The sequence below is a fragment of the Varroa jacobsoni genome, unplaced genomic scaffold, assembly GCF_002532875.2.
Source record: "Varroa jacobsoni isolate VJ856 unplaced genomic scaffold, vjacob_1.0 scaffold_1386, whole genome shotgun sequence".
Classification (NCBI taxonomy): Eukaryota; Metazoa; Arthropoda; class Arachnida; order Mesostigmata; family Varroidae; genus Varroa; species Varroa jacobsoni.
In genome coordinates this window covers 423,820-446,137 of record NW_019214288.1, presented here as the reverse complement: position 1 = coordinate 446,137, position 22,318 = coordinate 423,820, and the positions used below count along the sequence as shown (strand labels likewise).

The window sequence follows — 22,318 nt, the reverse complement described above, 5'->3', positions numbered from 1 at the left end:
ACTGTCACTCTGCCTCTCGGTTTTATGTCGAACCTCTTTATCTACTGCCTGTCTCTCCTATGTACTGTTAGCATCATAAAAATCTAATTAGATACAGTATCCTCTTCCATGTTTTTATCCAGCCGAGCATCCGTTCTAACTGTAGGGAAGGCGGCGGGGGCGGCGGCGGGGGCGGCGGCGGCAGCAGAAGCAATGACGATTGCACTGGCAGTCACCCAGCGCCTCCTGTACTACTTATTTGATTCGTTGACATCATTTGCTTACTTCGCTAGCGTTTACTCCAAGTATATATATATGTACGACAACTCTTATCATTCCACTTGTTCAATATGCTTTATATACTACTTGTGTATCAAATACGTATCTAGCTTTATTTGAAAATTCAATACTTTCGCATCGGCTTTTTTGTGCTTCCTTAGTACAAGATTGCAATATATATATATTTCAGCTTTGATATCGTATTCGCAAACGAAATACAAAGAGTTCGTACCTGACTGCCTCACATCTTGCACCTCCTTTGCCTCTTTACTGTGGAGGCCAGCCTCTATCAATTTAAAATCATATCTATGTCTCACTGCTATCAAAGCTTGGGGCCCTGCATTAGTGACTACATCTCCCCAGGATCAAAGGAAAAGGTCGACGTATGCGCCACTAAAGCTCTCAGGCGTGAGCAGAGCTAGAAAGGGGGCCCAAAACAGAGAGAGAGAGAGCACGCTACCAACTTCCTAAAAAGAGTGAGAATTCAGATGTCGTTGCGCGAATTACGATAGCGGCATGGCACTCAACTGTACGAGCTTGGATTTCTGCAGCTTCAAATCTCTTAACTGATAGCGGCGGAACCCGCAGTGTCGACAGCGGTGAGATTGACGGCGACGCCGTCCAAAACGGTGGAACCAAAAGACCTGCTAAACAACTGAGGCAGGGAAAGAGGCAAACGGTGTGGGTGGTTTGCATAGGTGATGGGGGCAAAGGCTGCCATAGCGCAGAAGAAATCATTGAAACTTACTAGTCTCCTTCACGAGCATCGCCAGGGAAGTGCAACATACGGCAATATGTTTCCTTCGTAAACATGCGGAAGTTCGCCGCACTAATACTTGCGACAAAAGCTGAGTGTGTTTAATTTAAATCTAAAAATATCATTAAAAATTCCCGTGTGAGTGTAATATTTACACTGGTAAAACCACTAAGATGGCAAAGAAACTAAGCAATTAAGTATTACGTCACATCCCTAACCTGGGCCGAATAATCGGCGCGGTAGGTCAAGTTAGCCCAAAAATTTTAGACCACCTATTCATAGGTCGTTGTAATTATAAATAGCTGAAGCAGTGAGATCAATGAACGCTGCGTTATGTATCCATTATATTTTGATTCATATCGAGGAGAATAGAATAGGGCCTTAATTACCAATTCTCATTTATGATCCGAACGAAATCTTGATAAGGTCACTTACGATTGCAGGTTCACGACGCTCGATTCGTCACCGGTCTCACGACCACTTTTAAGTGAGACCCGCATTGAACGCGATACCAAAATTTGTACAGCATCTCAATATATCTTATGCGGTTTAACAACGCCTCTATTTTTTACAGAAACATAAATTGCTCCAGGCTGCATGATGCAGCGGCCTATCTTCCATTGCCACTACTATTTTTCGTAGCCACTCAAAAATTGTGTCTCCTGTATCATCTCAATTGTTTGAAATCGTTCAGCAAATGCTGACAAGTATTATAATGATTATGTCTTGCCTGGCTCGGCTTTCCTACTTACTATTACCTATTACAGTATCGATATATGCTATTATGACATATATCGAAGTATAACAATAATAATTAATGAACTACTTTTTTAAATTATGTCAGAAACATTCGTGCCTTCCGTCCCATAGAAGAAGCTGTCGTCCATAGATCGTTGAGGGTCGGTGTTCGAAAGCAACTTGACGTCCTTCCATGAAACTTGCTATAATATTGCTACAAACAGTTTGAAAGACTGTAGCAGGAGAGAAAACTGATAATAACCTTTACTGCCATAGATAATTATAAGCTTGAACGCGAAAGCAGAACATGATAGAACCAGGTAGACACGAAACGCGTATCGGCAACCACATTAATTGAAATATATTTAAGTCTGTTAGATGCCTGTATTTTATAGTCTACACCAAAAACCTGATACTAGCGACCGATTGTCCTGCGCGAAATTAGCGACGTTTCAAAAGAGACGCTTTAACATCGTTATGAGCCAGTGTTTACTGAAGTAGCATGTCTGTTGTTGTTGTTGTTGTGTCCTGTACTTTTACTATCAAACACGGAGTACATACTCGTGCAGTTGACATAACGCATACGCAGAGTCGGCTTCACTTTGCCTGTGTCCTCGATAGAAACGCGTATTTCGCAAAGGCTTAATTTCTAGTTGTAGCATGGGTATGTTCGGCAGTCTCTGCTGCCTGCAGAGACTCAGGACACTTCAAAAATCACAAATGCTTGATCCGCCGTAGTTTGCCATAACATGACAACTATCCACGATCCAAAAATTGGCTTCTGAATATGTTTGGGAGGCTACAGGTTGATTGATTCCCTTTGATTTTCCCATTTGTTATAATTCATTCGTGTTTCATTTTTTTCTAGTTTTTATTTGTCTTTTACCAGTTTCATATATAGACACTTTTTGCCTACTCGAATACACAATCCGTCGTTTATAACCAATATGCCAGATGCAAGTTTTCAAGAGTTAGGTAAAGATTGTTGCGGATGTACGCGATTTGGGAGCTAATCTGAGTAAACTAGATTCCACGCAATTGCGAAGTGTTCATTGATACCTAACTCACTTCCCGGGGCGTTTGCTGTCGGTCTATTACGCGACTGGGCAACATAAAATGCGACGCCATCTTTTGTAGTAAGCACAAAACGTGTTCTTTCTCTAATCTCAGTTCCTTATGCGGTTATTATTACAGCTAATGCACACGAGCAAATTTACGTTTTGGCAACGGTGGTAAATTGTCAATTATTTCCCTCTGCGAACACCTTCTTACTTCACACCTCATCTCTCATTGTCGAAAGCTACGTTCGTGCACTCGCTTCCAGCTTCTGCTACGGTGTGATTGACATTGAACTTATGTAGCTTACGAGTCTTCCCTTATCCTGCTATCACGAATAAATTCAGTGGCAATTATCCAAAGCGAACCATATGCCGTAGCACGTAAACGTGAGTCCCTGTGTGTGTATAAAAACTGTCCAAAATACAGCTAAATATATACGTATATTCATAGAAGTAAAGGAGAACTTAGCCAAAATGGCAAACTTTCAGCTGTATAACGTCAGATCGCTATTAGCAAAACAACAACAACAACAATTGAAAGGGAAAACAATTCGATCCGGGAAGAATCCTACTTACGATACAATGAGAGGCAAGGGAACCAGCTGTCCTGACTTCTGTCGCTCTGTTCAGAGCACTGAGACGCAGGCGCATTCATATGTCGTGTCAGGCCGTTAGTGCAGGCCGTTCCTTCTCTTTTTGTGTCCAGAAATTGTCCCTCTGAACGGCCGGTATCTGTTGTTGCACAAAAACACCACAGCTGGCTATAAAAACTACGCGCTATCACAGAAGACCGCTATCACAGAGGCCGCTGCTACCATCTGCAAAAGGCAACGGCTGCTTTGACTGCTGCCTCTAACGCTGTTGCGGGCTTCAAGTGCACGTGAAAAACAGGAGGCAAAAGAAAAAGTAGACTGGGTTAATTTCGTCATCGCTGTTCTTCCCCTGAGGGCCTACTCTCTTCACCTTCTAGTGACTGTAACCGCTTTTGCTTCGCTATGAAAAAAGATCTGCAACGCACTGTCCTGCTTCTTTAGGTCCTTTTGCCTCTACCGTCGCTCAGGGTATATGTATGTACTGTCACTCTTGTCGCTGATGCGTTTTGCTGCTGGCATTGCTTAAACAACGAAGTAACATTGGTTCGGCCTCATACCACGCTATTCGGTCGAGTCGACCGAGTGACGCCGAGAATCAGTGTCCAGGCTCAGTTTCGAGCGCACCATCTTTGACTTAAGACCTCCGCAAAAACTTCCCGCAATTCCTCTCCTTTCGCCTGTGCTAGGTGAAAACTATAATATTATAATTGTAAAAACGTTCGCGTAGAATAGTGGTGAACACCTGAAATGAAAATGGTTAGATGGTCACATCCAAATTGGGTTGACACGTTGACTAAGGTTCCCCATTAAAGATTGCGGAATCAATATATATTTTCATGGGTGTAAAAACTAAAACAACTAGTTTAACTGTTCTCTAAACACTGCCGAAAAGCAGGCGCCGTATCGGTCGAGATTGTCGTTTGCTTCCCATAGTTTTGCGGTCACATTTCTGTTGTATAATAATCGCGTTAGTATTTATGACGGTGATGATTCTGATTTCGGGGGTTCGACTACAGCGGAAGTCGTAGCGGTCAGACGAGGTTTTTTTGCTTTCATTGGCTTGTCGTGACATCGTACGAATGCGTGAGAATGATATTTGCATATGAAGTACATCCAGCTTACCGATTAGGCAGTTCTGCTGGCCATCATAAAAGCAGTGACAAAGATAAGAATATATAGGAGCTTAGCTAGCTAATGAGTACAGGTCAGGCATAACATTGAGGTGGCCTTATTTTGTTTCGCCACACTTCTCTCAATGAGGCACTTTTTTACGTAGCGAGTCCGTCTATTCCTAAGGGAACTCCATCAAAATCCTGCAAGGAACCGACAATTAGAATCGAATGACGTGTTAAAAATGTAAGGACGATTTGAGGATTTTTCAAAATGGCGGTAACCACTTCTCTAGCTTTTTCTCATCATCTATATTTTGCATTACATCACGGTTGGGCTATCACTGCCGCTATTGGTACAAGAAAAGGTCAAGTAAACCCTATATAGAAGCGTATTACGGGTTGTCATGTCAATACGAGACGGTTTCCAGTCTATGCAAAGCCACTCATTCGATACAGTTTTCCCGATTTACATAGAAGCAAAAAAGCAATTTTAACATGAGTTTCTGACATAATAAAGCTTTTATCCGTCATCAAGATGCTATAAACTGCTTGTGGCTCCCTCTTTCATTGCGTATCGCACACCTTCGCAATAAATGTTACCACTACAAACACACTGTCAGCATCGCTATAAGCATAAGATTCATCAAATCTCCCTGCCCTAAAAACCACGTATCGGCGTTCCGTCACAGTTAGGTTACAGCTACCTCCACAGCTTCTACCGTTACAACTGGTGCCTTGTCGTGATTCCATTTCGACTTCTCTATCCGTCAGCGTACATGCAGCCTGCGATCCGCCCGTACGGCCCTGTGCAGCGGTTTGCCTTTGCTCCGGCGCCATGCACTGAATGATTTCCTTTTGTTTATTTAGGTAGAAGTAGAGCGGAGGCAGTGAAACGGGGAGGGCAAGGTGAGGCGATGCTGGCAAATGAGCAAATGGAGCTTGTGGACGTACGTGCTTATTCTTTCACTGGCTTTCCACTATCGGTTGCGAGAACAGAGAGCAGAAGGCCTAGCGGAGGTCGATATAGATCGAAAACAGTTCTCGAACGAACACTACAGTCGTTTCTGTGCCTGTTTGAACGCATGACGTAGACATCCTCTAAACGTCATCCTATCTCCTTTCGGGGTTGGTGTGTCAGCGGTAGTAGCGATGGCATGAGCCCGTCGATACAAAGACGATGGGTGGAGGTCTGGGTTGAAAGCTACTTCGCAGACATCGCCACGCGGAGTACTATTAGTGGAGGAGAGGCGTCGAGGGATCGTCGGGTTCGACTGGACGGCCGGTGATATGTGCCATCAAGCATATGAGCGCGCTCTGTAATTCTTGCCAAATCGACATCTGCTACTTACGAGATTCGAACTCGACCCGTACTTCCACTTTTGTTGCCGCTGCTCCCAATGGAACGCTTCTATCCACTCTGTGTACCATCCCGCTTGTGATCTGCGTACACTAACATAACATCGGCTCCACTTGATAGCACCGCATACTGAGCTCTATGAAGTACATTACGATATGGCAATGAATCCCGCTGCTCCGATCACTGCTGCAGGAGAATCATGAGGTGCCAGCCTTTTCGCAGGGCAGCCTCGTGAATTATCCAGCAAATGTTATTTGAAGCGGCCCTTAATGCCTAATGTGATATGTACATGCATCCAGATGTCTGGACTCGTAGATTTTTAATGCTTAGTCTTCATGGCCGTCATCCGTCGATTGATTTTTATGTACAACTACTGTCTGTCTCCCTTAATAAATAATATCATATTTTACATGTCTTACGCCTTGCAAAGGCTAAAACCAAGTATGCATACTGTATAGAGCATAGCTGAAAAACAATAGGAGCTTTAAACACTGCGATTTTGTTTATGAGCGTCATTGCTTGTTGGATTTGCCATATCAGGGTTACATGTCGGACAGAAAATGTCTGTAGCACGCCTAGCTGCTGTCAGGTCTTGGTTATGTTTCTGTTTCTAGTTAGTATGTATAGGAATCGATAAGACATGCTTGCAGCTTCTTTTTATTATATCATGGCCATGATGGTTCAGTCCTACACAATGCCAGTAGTGATGTTAGCAAGTAGATAAAGAACGCTTCCTATATCTCAGGATTTATCTTTCAGTTCCAGCAAAGCCAGGCTTCAGTGAAGGGTGTGGAGGTCCATACAAATTATACGGGCAGCGATACGATGAGTTCAGAAGAGGATGAAGACGAATGGGCTTACAGGTTGAGTTGGAAAGCTCACGGGCGAAGAACAAAGGTTTTCATTAGTTTCAGCTGATAACGAGGCGGGTTACAGACGATGAAGTAGCGCCCACAAGCAGTTTTGCGGTTTCTCCGCAAATGACTACTGGTGTTGCTATAAGATATCCGCATCTTGTCGAAATGAATATCTGCAGCGCTCCCTTGAGCTCCTCTATGGTAACACGACAGCCCGAAATTATTGGCAATTGAGATTTGGGGGGCAGTGCAAGGTCTGCAAGGAAATAGCCTATCTCGGCAGGAAAGACAATGCCTGACTGTAGCATGGGAACCGAAGAAATATGGGAATCTGTGTGCATTATCGTCAACTTTCGCTACGAATGCACGTATAATGTTTCTATGACAGGCGTAGCTCTGCTTGGTAGGTGAATCGTCAGGGTAGAAAAAAAAAACACTGGTTGTAAGGATTCAGAACAGATGCCAAATCGACGCAAAGCAAGTTTGATGTAACTGTGACCGCCAGTAACTACTGGTCAAGTCTGTTGTACTGCTTGAAGCCTAGGAAACTTGCAATTAGGAAAAATTAGGTTTTTAGTTGAAGGTGAAGTAGAAGCACTGATGTTAGTTGATGTATGCGCAAAAATAGTTAGACAGGATTTAGGCCAACCTTGAAAATAAGGATTGCAACAATATGGGTGCGTGGCAGTGATGCATCAAGGTAACACGTTCTGACAGCCTTTCTTCGGGGTTAAGCTCATAAATGTCATTGTTTTCTTTATTGATTCTGCCACCACCTCATTTAACAACTGGGAACCGCCATATTTGCTGGAGAGTTGTATCTGTTATCATGCTAGATTTAGCATACGTCGCTTGTATAGGTAGCTGTTGTATGGGCCAGAAGCTTCAGCCGTGACATAAGTCACTTGCTACATCGAGCGCCAGTGGGTTCGCATCAGTGTTTGATGAAATGAGCGGATTTCTATGTGAAGGCTGTGTCAAACGACCAGTAGCAGCAGGGAACTCTACGCAGAATTATTCGCAGAAAATTAGGTTACGATGGGTAATGTGTGATCTAAGCGCCGCTACAAAGTAATCAACATATTGAGTAAAAATAATGATTACTATTTCCAATTACCTGTTTCTCTTGCCGATGACTAACTAGCAGCGTACCGAATCTCAGTTACACTTCAATTGTAAGCCTTCCTTTGCATTCTCCTATATATATATATATATATATATATATATATATATCCACTGCTGTGACTCGCCGATATCTGGGATTAATTAGGGAAGTTTAGAGAGGGGAGCACCGCGAACTGGGGATGAACAGATATGGTCGTACGTTGCCGAGTTGCGAGGGGCGCAGAAGAGGTATAATATACGTCTTGCAGATGGATGGACGAATGTATAGAAGGACAAAATTGGCTAGACTTAGAGGTAGGTGCTGCTAATCTGTCACAATAATAAAGCTCCCTATGTTAATGGGGCACAATAAGAGATTAGTGCGGCGGGAACATGGACGCTCATTATTTTCCGCTGATTTGTCCCATTGTAATTTTGAACTATTCACGGTGCGTTTGTATTAAGGTTGTATGGTTATGGAAAGCTAAATAAGCAAAGAGCACGGAAGTGGAAAAAAAATATTCGATGCTTTCGCTGCGTCATGATCGACCAAATCACCATATAAACAGTGGGTACCTAAGGCAGCATGCCTCGCTGTTCGTTGTGCCTGCGATAGCTGATTCTGGCCACAAGATTACCCGTAGTTGCTACGTCTTATCTATTATTACCTTGATATTGACACAAATATATATAGGCCTATTTAGTAGTTGCCTCTAATCGAAAGACCTTGTTTGGCGGCGGAATTGATGTATCAGTTATTCCACAGTTCGTCTACCATAGTGAACAGCCAGTGCTGCGTACGCAGATTCAGACCCATATGGGTCGCTATTGAAGCTGTTAGTGGAATCTCTTGGATTTATGTATCTTCCGTCCATAACTAAGAAGGACATAATGGGAAAATTGCCAAGTTACATTTTGCTGGGTTGTACTGGGTTAAGAATCGAATTTTTCCATGGCGTATGTTATATTTATCTGGGAGGCATTGGTAAACGAAGACGACTTGAGGCTTGCTCGGATACCGCTTGATAATGAGCGGATAAATGGAGAGTTTAGCTGGCGACAATTAGAACAATCGATCATTCTGTGCTCATGTTTTCAGACTGTTCGTCGACGAGTTGGATGAAGGGACTGTAGTGACGCTCCATCGATCAGAGGAGGAAGCGCTTACCGAATGCGTCGAGCCTCCACATGGATCCATCGTTTGGAATGCTACCAGAGCTGAACAGTTTGTCATTCAGGCCAACCTTCTGACTCAGAGCGGACTGCAATTCTTTGCGGGTAAAACTAGTCAATCGTGATAAATATACCATCTGAAGTAATAACAGTTAGAAAAAGTTTACAGTTTACATCCCTGTCTGTTATCCAGAACCTATAGGTAAACTTTCTGTCATAGTTCAAATAACGAAGCATGATGAAACCGTTACTGTCCTATCTCGAGACGTGAGGTCGCACCAGTGCTGAAGTACACTGTGGCTCAGAAAATCTCAATGCTCAGCAAATAATTGCACTTGGCTGGTGGTTTTATATAGAACCATGATTTCCCATGCGAATTTTCGTTCGAGTTCGTTATATTCCGTCTTATTCTAAAAGTAAGTAAACATATAGTTACTTTTCACTGGCGCTGTTTGAACCATATGCGGATATCTGTGTTCAGATATTTGATTAATCGAACCAATGATCGTTCGTTATAATTCGGCGGAACAATATTTAGCCATAATTATCTCCAGTCTACATCAATTAAACTACTCAATCAGGGCAAACATTATATATGTGAAAAAATTAAGTTCCATTCGGTAGTAATCGCATGATAATTCAAGCCATTCAGAACTTACAAACAGAAAAGGCTTCCGACCTCAGCGTTCGGAATGCTTCTACGACCATTTATCTAGCTATCTTTATTGCGCGACCATTTTTCTACCACATTTCATTGTTGTAGAAAAATGGTACGCAATAATAAATAGAAAAAAAAATATTTTTTAGTGTTGTTGTTTGTTTCTTTATATAATCATACCTCTTGTAACACGGCGACACGTCTAAGTACTAGCAATATTAAATAGAAAAACAGTCGAGTGCATTAAGTACGTACCCCTGTTTAGGTGGGTCAGAATTAAATTCGTGAAGTTATTACACGGGATACTAAAAAAAAACTAACTAAATACCGATATGTAAGAGGTCGTACGAATTTTCCGTTCATACAGTGAGCTAGCTCTAAGTTCGAAATTCGAACCTTAAGCCCGTATGCCAATTGAGGGACACGTTAGATGGCGGCGTCGATTAAAACCACACACGTAGTCAATAGCAACTTATGAAGGAAGCTCAAGTAGACGCTACTTAGATTTGTCATGCCCAAGTTACTTCTCTGACGTACTAGATTTTGTTATGCGTAGATTGCTTGTTGCTCGGATCTATATTTCACGCGTACTAGAACGACATGGGAGTGAAAGTTTTCACTATAAAACTATAGGTAGAAATCACTCGTCACGTAAAATCGGTCTTGCCAGCAGCTAAAGAGACACCTTCTCCGGGCAGTGTTAAATTTTCAATTCTAGAAATTCCGCCGAATAGTAACGGCTGTGTCCGTAAAATTAGCAAGCGGATATCACTGATCGTATGATATTTTTTAGACACCCACTTAATGGTTATTTATTTATTAGGCATACGGTAAGATCGCATTGTTGTACCCGATTAGCTCCGAACGCCACGCTAAGAACAGACATATTCTACACGCAAAAAGCGTGCGTGCATTTTCCACAGCGCGTTCGTACCACCTTTAGTCAACTGTTGTGTATAAGATCTACGCTCGTTCCAGAAGAGGACATAGAAAATAAGCAAGACGTTGATTCTAAGCGAAGCATTTGAAGATACACTCAGGCATAAGATACGCGCTGTTTAATTGCCATTATGCGGAGCAGATTTAGTGCAGCGCCGTTGGCCTTATTTTGGTTACTCTAACGAGAGGCCTGTCCTTAATGGTTATGATAATTCGTTCATGTTAAAATATTATATTGACAGCATATCTCGATAGTCGATTGATCTTTTACTGTGTTTCTTTCTAACCCCATTTGAAATGATGGAAAAGAATAGACGAGTGGACGATTACAGGATCTGGCCGTCCTTCTATTTTGGGACGTTTTTTACAACTACGGGATAGGAATGATCCACTACTACTTTTTACTAGTGTTGATCCTGTTTGTTAGTCTGTTAGCACATCATTTATTGTTAACTGTTTGGAATCGCAGGACAAATGGGGAGATTATTTATGGTAAGCAAACAGCAAACAGCAAAAACCCTACGATCTAGATTCGCCTGGGCTGCTTACTACAAGTGACGCAGACGAACGGTGGACCGGCCTACAACGGGAATAAACAAAACGATTAGGGACGGCGCAACCGGTCGAACCGACAGCTTTCTCACCTAATACCACGGCTTGCTATGCCCTATAATTACATGCTTAAGCTTTTTTCTCTGCCGTCTCGTGGAAGCCTGAGCGCATCAATGATCCTACATAATTTATTAGCACAAGCAGTGGTTCCACTATATAGGCATACTTTTAATATTGTGGGTGCAATAACTTGGACGGCCGAACTCCTGGGCGCCAAAGTTCTAGTCAGAGTTCCGTCAGTGACATATACTATACGATACGTATGATTAAATCAAAAGGAACATTATAATCATTATATTTAGAGTTCTGTATTGTTGCATTCCGTCTAGTGGCTTTTCCGCTATAATAAAATAGATTGTAGAAGAGGCATTAAGTGCCTACACCTACATTCTGCCATCACCTACATTTTTCCGATCTTATGAGTCTAGCAAGACGTTGTAAACGTACGTATCGATGATGGCATAGCGGTAAAATGGTCCGTTCGAATCGGAACTGTAATTAATTGTTACTGGCCCTACAAACCGAAATAGCTGTCTGGAAATATATATATATATATATATATATATATATATATATATATATATATACATAGATTATAAAGCGTCCATACGCCATTAAGCTAATATTCGAAGTGTTTAATATACTAAATTATAATTTGCTTGAGCGCCCCTGTTCAATCTCTAAAGAACTCACCATCACTCTTCGTGCAATTTTACAAATTAGATCTGCCCACAAGCTTACAACGATGCTGGTTGCCCTGTATGTCTACCGTACTATTAACGCATCGAGTTATAGTAAAATAGCACTCGTCTAGTGCTAATGCTTAAAACACTGATTTCAGTTAGTTGAGTATTGGTATTATGAGAGCCGACATCGTCGTTATACTTTCATATGATTGTGATTACGCAGACCATGTGTATATCATAAAAACTAGGTTATTGTTACAGGGAACAAGCAAAGACGTCCAGTTCCTGTCTTTCCCTCGTTTTCTGTATCACGTATCTGGAAGCTGTGAAAAAAACTGACCATCAACAAGAATTGGCACCGCTTGCGGTCGTCCAAATTCGATTCGTTCAACCGAGTTGTTGTTGTTAACAGATTGGTAATGCTTTGATTGCGTAATTAAGCGCTACCCTGCAGCCTCCTGCGATCAAGCCCTCACTTTCTGTTTCTGTTCTGTTTCTCTGTGCAACTATGTCCGTTCGTCCCGACGTTGCTTGACGGCGTACTGCAGCCAAAACAGCTTCGGGGCAACAACGGGCGTCGAGTACTGCCCGTGGTGCTAGGCAGGCATAAGGCACGCACGCAGGCAGGCAGGGAGTGGGGCGACAAAACAGACAGGCTGGCAAACCAGGATAGGACAGATCCCATAGCCAGCCAGTAAATAAAGAAAGGTCAAGGAACAGAAGTGGTAGCACAGCTAGTAGTAACGAGTTATTACTTCAGTCGTTGCTATCGGTAATACTGGAAACAGACAGAAGAGGATGGCTGAAGCTAGCGCCAAGCGGGGCTGTCACTCGACAAACCGTCCGCGACTCCGATCGTTATAGCGTGTTCGTGTCTAATTTTGCCTGTTGCTTGTTTCGGTCGGGTCCGTTCAGGGTCTTCTGTTCTGGTCCGACCAGTTCGTTTATGGAAGCCATGTTTGATCCTGTATCATCCCTTTGAATCATTGAAGCCGGTTTTAGAACCTGAAGGCGGAATTGTACGTCTGCTACAACGAGTCGCTTTCGCCCTACTCAGCAGACAGAAAAGAGGGCTTGCCGATATATCGCAGAGGCCGGTACAAGAGATTTATATAAATATAAACGCTGTGCAGATCCTATGGGCATCAACATTACGGTGCCAAAGCCATAATCTTTTGTCTAAAAATAGAAAGTACTAATGGGCACGGTAACCTGCATGAATGTTGCTTAGCACATTACCGTTCATCATGTTCGGTTACCGGATTGTTATTGTTTGCATAGTTTTCGAATACGTAGGATAAGGAAAACGGCACTGAGGACAAATCTTTAGTGGATTATACTGAGCTCAACATTGAACGAACCCCCCCCCCCCCTGTCTACTGCATACTCTAGTGTAAACAACGTTATGGTGACCACTGACGCGAATGTCCAGTTAATCGAGAGAGGAGTTTCTACTATAGATAGATTTTTTTCTGCTATTGGCTATCATGAACTTAAGCCACCTGAATACTTTCAAGTAGCCCGTTGATAATGCTATTGAATTTTGAATAACAGGAACAAACTGCTAACCGAAAAAGTTGTTAGATGTCACATGGCGATGTAATATTGAAGGACTTAATAGTTGAAGCCCTAATGAGCCGTTTTTGAGCTAATAAAACGAGTCTAAGAAGGAATATTCATTATGAAATCAGGTTAAGTAAATTTGTATATGCATAAAGCACGTATAAGGGATAGATCTTTGACGAAGTCACATCCGTCTTAGGCAGTCAAATATTTTTAGGAGAGACTCGTTCAATACGTTATTTGACTAATGGTCGACATTTACCGCTTGAGGACCCTCTCATCTGAACTGATCACTAGCGTAAATGTAGTTACACACGTGAGGCGAACAATGTATTTTCAAACGTTTGTCTTTCCTCTTATAATAATATTTCGAGCTGATTAAAGGAGAAGCCTATGCACAAGTCTTGCAAAATATCAGTCCTTAGACTGGTAGGCTTATGGAACAACCTGTGTTCGTACTATATGAACTCATAAAATGATACCGCTCATTCTGCGATCGACAATCGCTAGCAGCTGACTGAAGCTAATGATTATATATGCGTAAACGCGTCGAAACTACGCAGACCAACATGTGTTTAACTAGACATCATGACAATGGCCCATTTTCTCTCAAGTACTATTAATTTTCAGTTAATTACCTTCGCACTGTTCGGCTGAACGTGAACAAAATTGTCTCAATTGTCTATTCTTCCCATAAGTGGTAAACATATCAATGATCTATAAATGTTATCTATTTATTTTTAGAGCGGCAAGGTTGTATTGATTGTTTTAACGTATCTAACACGACTCTTTTTTGCGTGTCTTCACAGTGGCTGTGCAATCTTCAAGCGTTTTGCGCGTCTGGCACATTCGTATATCTGTTTATGATTCGGAATGTGAGTCTCGTCGAGACTCAGAAGATCTTTGCTCGGAACGTGGTGTGTGCGCCTTAGCCCCTGGTGAGGTGAGCGGAACAATTTGCTCAGTGTCAATGAGTTACCTAAATGCTAATGAGGTTCAGGTACCGTAGATGGAGTTACAACAAAGCGTAGTAGCAAGTCTAGCTGGTTAAATACATTTGCAAATAAAAAGTGACATAGGAGGTCTATTCGTGTGGACTGTTGTGGGAAGATCAGTGTCAACATGGACAAAAATACGGCAGCGTATTGCGATACGCTGCCGTATCGTAGCCGAAACACTATTTTGCTTTATCTGAAATCAATGTGTAAATAGATGCAATGCATAAAGTAAGAAAAATTTGAACTTTTACTATAGCATTTAAGCTTGATATTTGTTTAGCACCATTGCATTATTGAGGGCATTGTCATAATTTTTTTTTTAATGTTTGTTCTATTCAGACATCTCCGAGCTATATTAGAGATCAAAAGAACGAACTGTTATTAATTGAATTTTTTTCACCATTTAAAACATCTCGTTGCTAAGTTCGATGAGCACAAGTGCTGTCCTTTAATGGTGATACTACCTATATGAAGTATTTTACATTTGACATTGACACGGTCAAACTCTACCAACCAATCCAAAATTCAGCATTTTAGAATAAAGTGCCAAATTCATATTTTCAAATAGATACAGGCTAAACATGGTCAATTAATCATAAGACAAGGTCACTCCTGCCGTAGGGCAAAATATTTTGGCGGGTTGTATTTAAAAAATCATACTTTAGACTTTATGTATTACAAAACCAGATCGCTAAAATTTGATGAAATGTTTTTTATGTTCTAGTTTATATCAACAGTTTATGGCACTGTTCTAGTTTTTTAAATGCCTTCGTGAGATTTCAACCTCTTCAAAACTTTCGCGGATAATGGTATACCGAGATTCACAAAGTCGAGAGACGAGCAATGATCAATATAATCGAGCCACAACAAAACTCCTTCAGGAACATCCTAATCAACCTTCTCATCTCAGGTAGAACCGTGTCCTTCCCAGCAGGGCCAATGTGATCATCTTTAAATTAGATTTAAGGGACGTAATCAGTCAAGTGACATTCGAAACGCCTGATTGACCTCGACTACGCCCCTGGGGCTATGCTTTGCCGTAAGGTTTTTATTCGGTTCGCACTACGCGCCAAACTCCCTAAAGAGTCGCAGCAGACTATCTTCGATACCACCTATGTCATATTAGGAGGTAAACATTCAGGCCATAGTTATATTGCTACGTCTGACGCGTACCAGGAAAACCAAAATCCTCGCCTGCAGTAGTACTTTGTATCTAGAAAATACCATTTTTGAACATAGCGCTCAGACCCATTTTGTCATATTTGAGGTGGCGACACTGCGGACGCCTTCATGCGATACGTGAGAGCACTGAGCGGGCACCTGCTGTAACGGCAGGGGGGATTACGTTTTATATACTACGCAGTGACGTTCAAAGGGAAACCTGTACAACGCTGTTGGATGGTGTACCGTTCATGAAAATAAAGAAGCAAAGATACACTGCAGCACCTTTAGATCACGTTGATAACGCTGCGGCTTGCAGAAGGCAAAATCATACGTAAATTCAAATAAAATCTACAGTTTGTTTAATCATCGTGTATCTATAGACTTCCGGTTAGGGCAACATGAATTTGAGGCACCAGAGAACAGCGATGCGTCACATTCGTTGTCATTTCGGTGATTTATTATATACAACTGGTCATGAAATTTTGCATTAAAAACTAATAGAATTAGACAAGGAAGATTTTAGGCTAGCTGACGCCGAAAGCAACGCATATAAAAATCAAACGTCTTCTTCCTTCTACCTTGAAGAGAAGGTTGCTTAGCGTAAATTGGCATTGACCGCATGCAATATGCTAGATAGTCATTACAACGGTAGCTGTAGGAAATAGTTGTTGTATAGCCCGGTTTCACTGGCCTATCTTTACGTAAGGATCAGCCTTCATCGGCTCCTCGAAATACAAACGGCCATGGTATCAGTTGCCGAAGCTCATTTTTACACTAGCCTATTCTTATCTTCCTCTGTTTCCATCTAGTTCCTGTTAGCCGATTAGGAATGTTCCTAGGCCGTTTTCCATTTTCTGTTGTCCACACAAAAAAGCTGCTTACGCGTTGGTAGCTGCATGATCAACAACAGCAGCCTCTAGCGACCGATGTTATATTCAAATTTAGGCTTTGTAAAATAAACATCCCTTTCCAGTTGTACCCCTTGCCTAATCGCGTTACTGAGACATTTCAGAAAGCGGATTTAAATGAATTGCCGCGTTCACTTGCTTAATGCAGATCTGCTAGTTTACCTGTTCTCAGGGGAAATGGTTGTAACAGAATTGCTTTGAGCATCTTTGGAAGACTAGGTTCTTAGCTTTTTTTGATTGTCCTTCGAAGTGCAAAATGTAGTGGTGTGCGAGTACGAATTAAGTCTCCATCGAATCAATCCTACATAATTAATACATATTTATTAAATGCAATATAATCATTCGTTAGTAAAGCCCAACGTCGAGGAACTCTTCCTATATGTCGTTTCGTTGATCGAAGACAAAAAGTCGCAAAGGAAACTTTCGTTTAGTGCTGCACGGTCTGTCCTGCGCAGTGTCTTCAGTCAGTCAAAAATGGGTCTCCTGCCATCGTAGATGAGTGCTAGCTAAAGCCTGGTTTCTTCGTATAGCGGAGTTTTCTACTGGCCTTCAACCATCTCATAGATTTTCCTACTCCCGGGTGAATGTCCCTCCGTTTTCCCATTCCAGTAGCCTCCTGTGGCCTCTAGTTCCATTCGAGATGAACGTATACATACATATTCAAATAGAACTGTAATATCTGTGCAGCTTCCTTCTCGCGCTCTCAAAGACAGATTGGAAATGTATGAAGTGCAAGTAGTCGAACTGATGCCGTTTCGCGATTGGGGTTGAGAAAGAATAGAATCAGCTGCTGCTAGCGCTGGGGCAGGAATAATATTTTCGTTATGTATTTCTCCTTGGGCTCTTCTTTGATGACCCCCAAGGGACCCTAACATGGGGGAAAGTATTCAGTTGGTGAGAGGAAAAGCGAGAACGGAAAAGTGTAGGTGCAGAATACCGTTACACCTAACGTCTCTCAGTTAAGGTCACTGGATGCCGATGACACGCAAAACCCCTGTTTCACGGCACTGTTCTTACCGAAAAGAAGCCTTTTTCTGCTACGACTGCTGCTGTTCATACCGATGCCGGCCGGCTGAAATATCTAACTCCTCCCGTTCCACAGCCTCATATTTCCATCCTACGTCCGCCAACAGCACATTGACCAGTTATTGCGCACGTATCCGGCTCTATATGGCTATGGGCGCCATCTTTTGTGCACTTTGGCTTATCCGAACATTGTGCTTTTCTATATATGTAAAAATAAATAAACCTACTTGCCTGCATAGATAGGACGCAAGTACAAGTGTACATCCACATACTTAGGCACATAAAATTAGGTGCATATGAATATACCCCTATTATAACAAAAATTATACATATTCAATATATGATTATTTGTCTGTAGTATCGAGCAAAACTGCACCTCAGTTTGGGAGGCCTGGCGGTCCAATATACAGATTTATTTTATCCTGTCGTCCCCATATCCATATGGTAATATGCCAGCAGGATAACTTTTTGAGGTTCAGTTTGTATAGACAGAAATAATAGCAATATCTGCAGTAAATGCATAGAGGCGAAGCGGGGCTTGGGCATCTCGTGACTCCATGGGTTTATGTACGTAAACCCTGTGACATTCTCTACTTTACGGCCATTCACTTTTCTACCGGTTCTTTCATTTGCACCTGGTTTACGTTTGGGAAAAAGCAAGCGAAGTAACAAAACAAGAAAGTTTCAAATAGAAGCCCGCATTCAAGTAAATACGCTTAGGTTCTGTAAGTGCGGCGACTATGCATCTGCACACCCAGTTGCATCCAGCGGTTAGTTGCTCTGCGCTATCTCCCGTTGCCCCCTGTTTGCGCCTCACCGTTTACCATCCTCCAACATCCTTCTCTTTTAGCTCTGCTGTGATTGTTAGATACATATTACTAGTAATAGTAATTAAAGAAGCCGTCCATATGCTTCCACGCATTTTATGCCACGGACATACATGGAACCGCTTTAAGCTATTCAGGATTCGCTGAACTGTCTCTGTTTGGCTAGGTTGTACATGTTCATGAAGCGAAAATACTTATCCACGTAAATTTACAGGCGTGTAGTCTGCTAGGTCACTTGTACTTATTCTGTCTGCTTTTCGATCTGATGGAAAAGCCGTTCCGCGCTGTTGACTCTGCTCTGTAACTGAGCAGGTCAGCGTGCAATGTGGCCGAACTTGTACACCTGGAGACATATTGGAAGCTAATGCAATGTCGAAGGAAGAAGCGTGCTTTTCGTCAACCGCTCTTCTCGGTATCACCTTCGCAGCCGCCGCCGGGGGCTTTTCTACTCCAACGGTCGAGCCGGCTGAGCTGGTGTCGCAAAGTCGTGTAAACGGAAACTGGAAAAAGGACACGAAAGGCGCTTACTTCGGAGAGGAGGGTGGGGGGTATTTAAAGCACAACAAAACTGGCAGGAATGATCCCGTTAGCGAAAGACTTGGCAGATCGCCTCAATAAAAGCAACGATAGATCGAAAATCTAATGCTAGGTATCCTGGACAACGGCTACCTTTTGTTCGTCAATGAAGTGAGGCAGCATCCGGAACGAAGCAGAGGATGAGTAACAGCAGGCATTTGTGGAGGGTATAGACGCGATCTGGTGGACTGTCTTAGGGTCTCCTTCTTTCTCTCTTTGTGTTTACGATGTCACTAACAATGTTGATGGCAACGTCGCTACTCGTTCGCCGCCGCTTCAGAAAAACAAGAACGCGAAGGTAGAACGGTGCAAGCCGAGGCAACGGGAGTTCTGACAGTGGCCATAACAAATAACGACTGCGGGCGACTACAAGTTGCAACTGCAACGTCGACAAGGACATTGAATATGCTGCTATCACTAATGCTACCATTCTCGCTGCTTTGCAGGAGAGAATGTAGCGCAAATCGGCCCAAATTCAACTGCATCATCATCATTATCATCGTGGTAATCAACATCAGCGATGGTGAAGGTGCAACGCTTCTCCGTGTCTTCATACAGATATACTCATGCAAAAGTAGTGGCTAGGAATTTTGTACTCCTTGATGCCACCGATCCGCGTCGCGCATTGCCTTCCAATAGCTTCGGTCGCTTTTAGTGCCTACGATTGCGGCGATCTCGTCTTCTCTGAAAGCGATTTTCTTGTCGACGCAGCGTGTACTATCTAGGCGTGTAGTCGTGACGTGAAATTGTATTTTTTGGGAGGAACGAAACGCTACGAAGTGCGGAATTTACGCGCTAACGGTGTGAGAATTCGTACAAATCCCCTACGTGCACCTTTAATATTTGTCTTGATTTCCTTGTCTGGGACGCCCTTCCTACGCACTCAGCAGACGGGAGAGAAGCACACGACACGCCAGAAAATATCTGCTCGTTCGCTTGTCTTTTAGCCTCTTAGTTTACGACTTCTTCTTTCAGAACGACTCTCTACGACTTCCTCAAAAGTTTCGTTTCAGTTCTCTACGTCCTTTGCTTTTCCCGGCCGTCGCTGTACTGTTTGACTCAGTCAAACGATTTATGAAAAGCAGAGAAATGATAGAGGATTACATTTTTAGGTTTCCCTGGGACAATATGCCTAACATTAGCCATAGATGAAATTGGTCTTCGAAGTAAACCCGTTTCGGCGGCAAGACGATTGGCCAAGCAAACAAACCGTTGTGACAATTTAGCTTTGAGTCATCGAAACACGAATTGTTGTTCTCCTTTCCAGAATTAGAATTAAGAAAAAAGCCCATCATTCGAGACATTCCCTATGTTTTCACCAGCGACGACAACAGAAAATTTATTCTGCCTACTAATCAATATCACCTAGCAACGATATCATGCAAAAGGCCATTTGATTCACCGATACGAGCAAAAAATAATAGATTACTCCTTGCGTAATTATTCTACCTAGACGAAATAGAACCGTCTTGAATCGAAAATAGGTCAAATAGGCATCGCACAAGAGTGAGCTTATCATTATGGGGGTAATTTGTGTTAATGCTGCCGAAGCAAGAATGTAACATGACAAAGGTATGCTTTCAACGCAGAGTACTTATATCTCTATTTCAGGGTACATACACGTGTCATTGCTGTCCGGGCGTTAAAGGTCGAACATGCGACGAACTTGACGCATGCTCAACATCGCCCTGCCGAAACAACGGATTCTGCGTTGACATTAGCGAAGGCTTACACGGTAGCTTGTACCAGTGTCTTTGTCCACATGCTTTTCGCGGCGCCAACTGTGAACAAAACGCTGACTTTTGCGAAATGCATCATCCATGCAAGAATAATGCTACCTGCACGTCGACGCCAGCCAACGCCTCTACTGGTTTACCAGAATATACGTGCCAGTGTCAAAAAGGTTAGTCTATTGCACGTCCTAGTTGTACGTTGCATCTCCGTCAGATATGTGGCTATAAAATGTAGAATAAATCAAACATATAATGATGTACGTGTATGATATGTACTGCAAGACACTCTTGAGGTGACGTATCATTCCGTCTCTATTGCTATTCCTAACGTCTATTGTGCATATTACGAACGTACGTACATGCGTCAATGTTTCAGGCGCTTAAGTAATGCTAGCGGAAACGCGATCGAGGAGAAAATTCGACAGACGCAGGTTGACTTGCTTCAATCCATTAGTAACAGCTCGAGTAGGTATTCGCAACGGATAATTGCGTCGCTTGTCTTTTAACATATAAACTCGTATACAAATCCCCTGACTTAATGGACGGCAGCTGGCTTGCCAAGTTACATACTGTCAAGTTGCACTAGTCAGAGTCCTATGTATACAAGTGTTACCACACTGTCGTACCAGTTTTCGAGTACGTTAATAGTTCGTCGCGTAGTTTCTATTCTACGCAATTCAATACGATTTTCAGCTCGGGCGATGTGTTCCGTTAGGCAACACAAAGAGAGGTCGAGCCAACTGTTGGTCTGAGCGACGTAGGCAAATGCTGTGATATTATATTAGACGCAGGCGGATCGTGTAAGCCAGGACGCATCAAGCGCATTGCACCAACGGTGGCAACGGCAGTACTTACAGCGGCAGTAGTTGGATATGTCGTCTTCCCGTCATGCCGCTATAGAATAGCGTCCAATAGACTATTATCGGTTATCCGTTGAGCTGGCAGCGTTACCACACTATACTGCTGTAGAACCACGCGCCATAGCCTGCTCAAGGCACTAAGTAGGACGAGATGCCTCATCCGCATGCACTTGCCGTCTCTGCCTAGCAGGCAGCGCTCGGGGCAAAGTCGGGCCAGTTTCGACTGCACGAGGAAAACCGGGGGCACCTGAGATGAAACTGCATCTGCCAGTTCCTACTGTAGCACCGCCATCATTGCATCCATTCTATGAATTCGCCGTTCTATCCAGAGTTTTAGCCTGCGTTATCTCCTCTGTCTGTCACATGTTCTCGTCCTGCAACTCTGATCTGCCCTTCGCGACTTTTCCTCGACTACTCTTCTCAACAATTGACTCTGACTTTCTATGACTGGATTTCCCTTTTGCCAGGCCACGCCAAGCACATCAAGGCCCTTATTCGGTCTATTCTCCGCTCTATACAGCAACCAGCTACACATATGGTGTAGCTAGTGACGAATCGGTCTGCTGTAAGCCTGCTCTAGCTTCGTATTCGATTATATTTTCCTTTGTCTTTGTCTTCACTTTAATTTCATGCTGGATCGGATTCGGTTCTTTCTTTGGATCGGAAAAGCCCGTGTATTCCCGCTGATACGATTATGTTCAGCTACTTCCATACAGAGCTTGAATAAACCACTTATAATAATTATAGGGTTGTTGTCGTTT

At 42.8% G+C, this 22,318-nt stretch overlaps 1 protein-coding gene across 2 annotated transcripts in view; it reads left to right on the top strand.

The window, feature by feature from the left end:
* LOC111269451 (uncharacterized) overlaps nucleotides 1-22,318 on the top strand; it is a 43,533-nt gene that overhangs the window by 12,734 nt on the left and 8,481 nt on the right. For both annotated transcript variants that reach the window (XM_022849055.2, XM_022849057.2), the window contains exons 3-5: nucleotides 8,934-9,112; nucleotides 14,275-14,408; nucleotides 20,576-20,867. In XM_022849055.2, coding sequence (XP_022704790.1) covers nucleotides 8,934-9,112; nucleotides 14,275-14,408; nucleotides 20,576-20,867 — 605 coding nt within the window. The remainder of the gene's footprint in view (nucleotides 1-8,933; nucleotides 9,113-14,274; nucleotides 14,409-20,575; nucleotides 20,868-22,318) is intronic.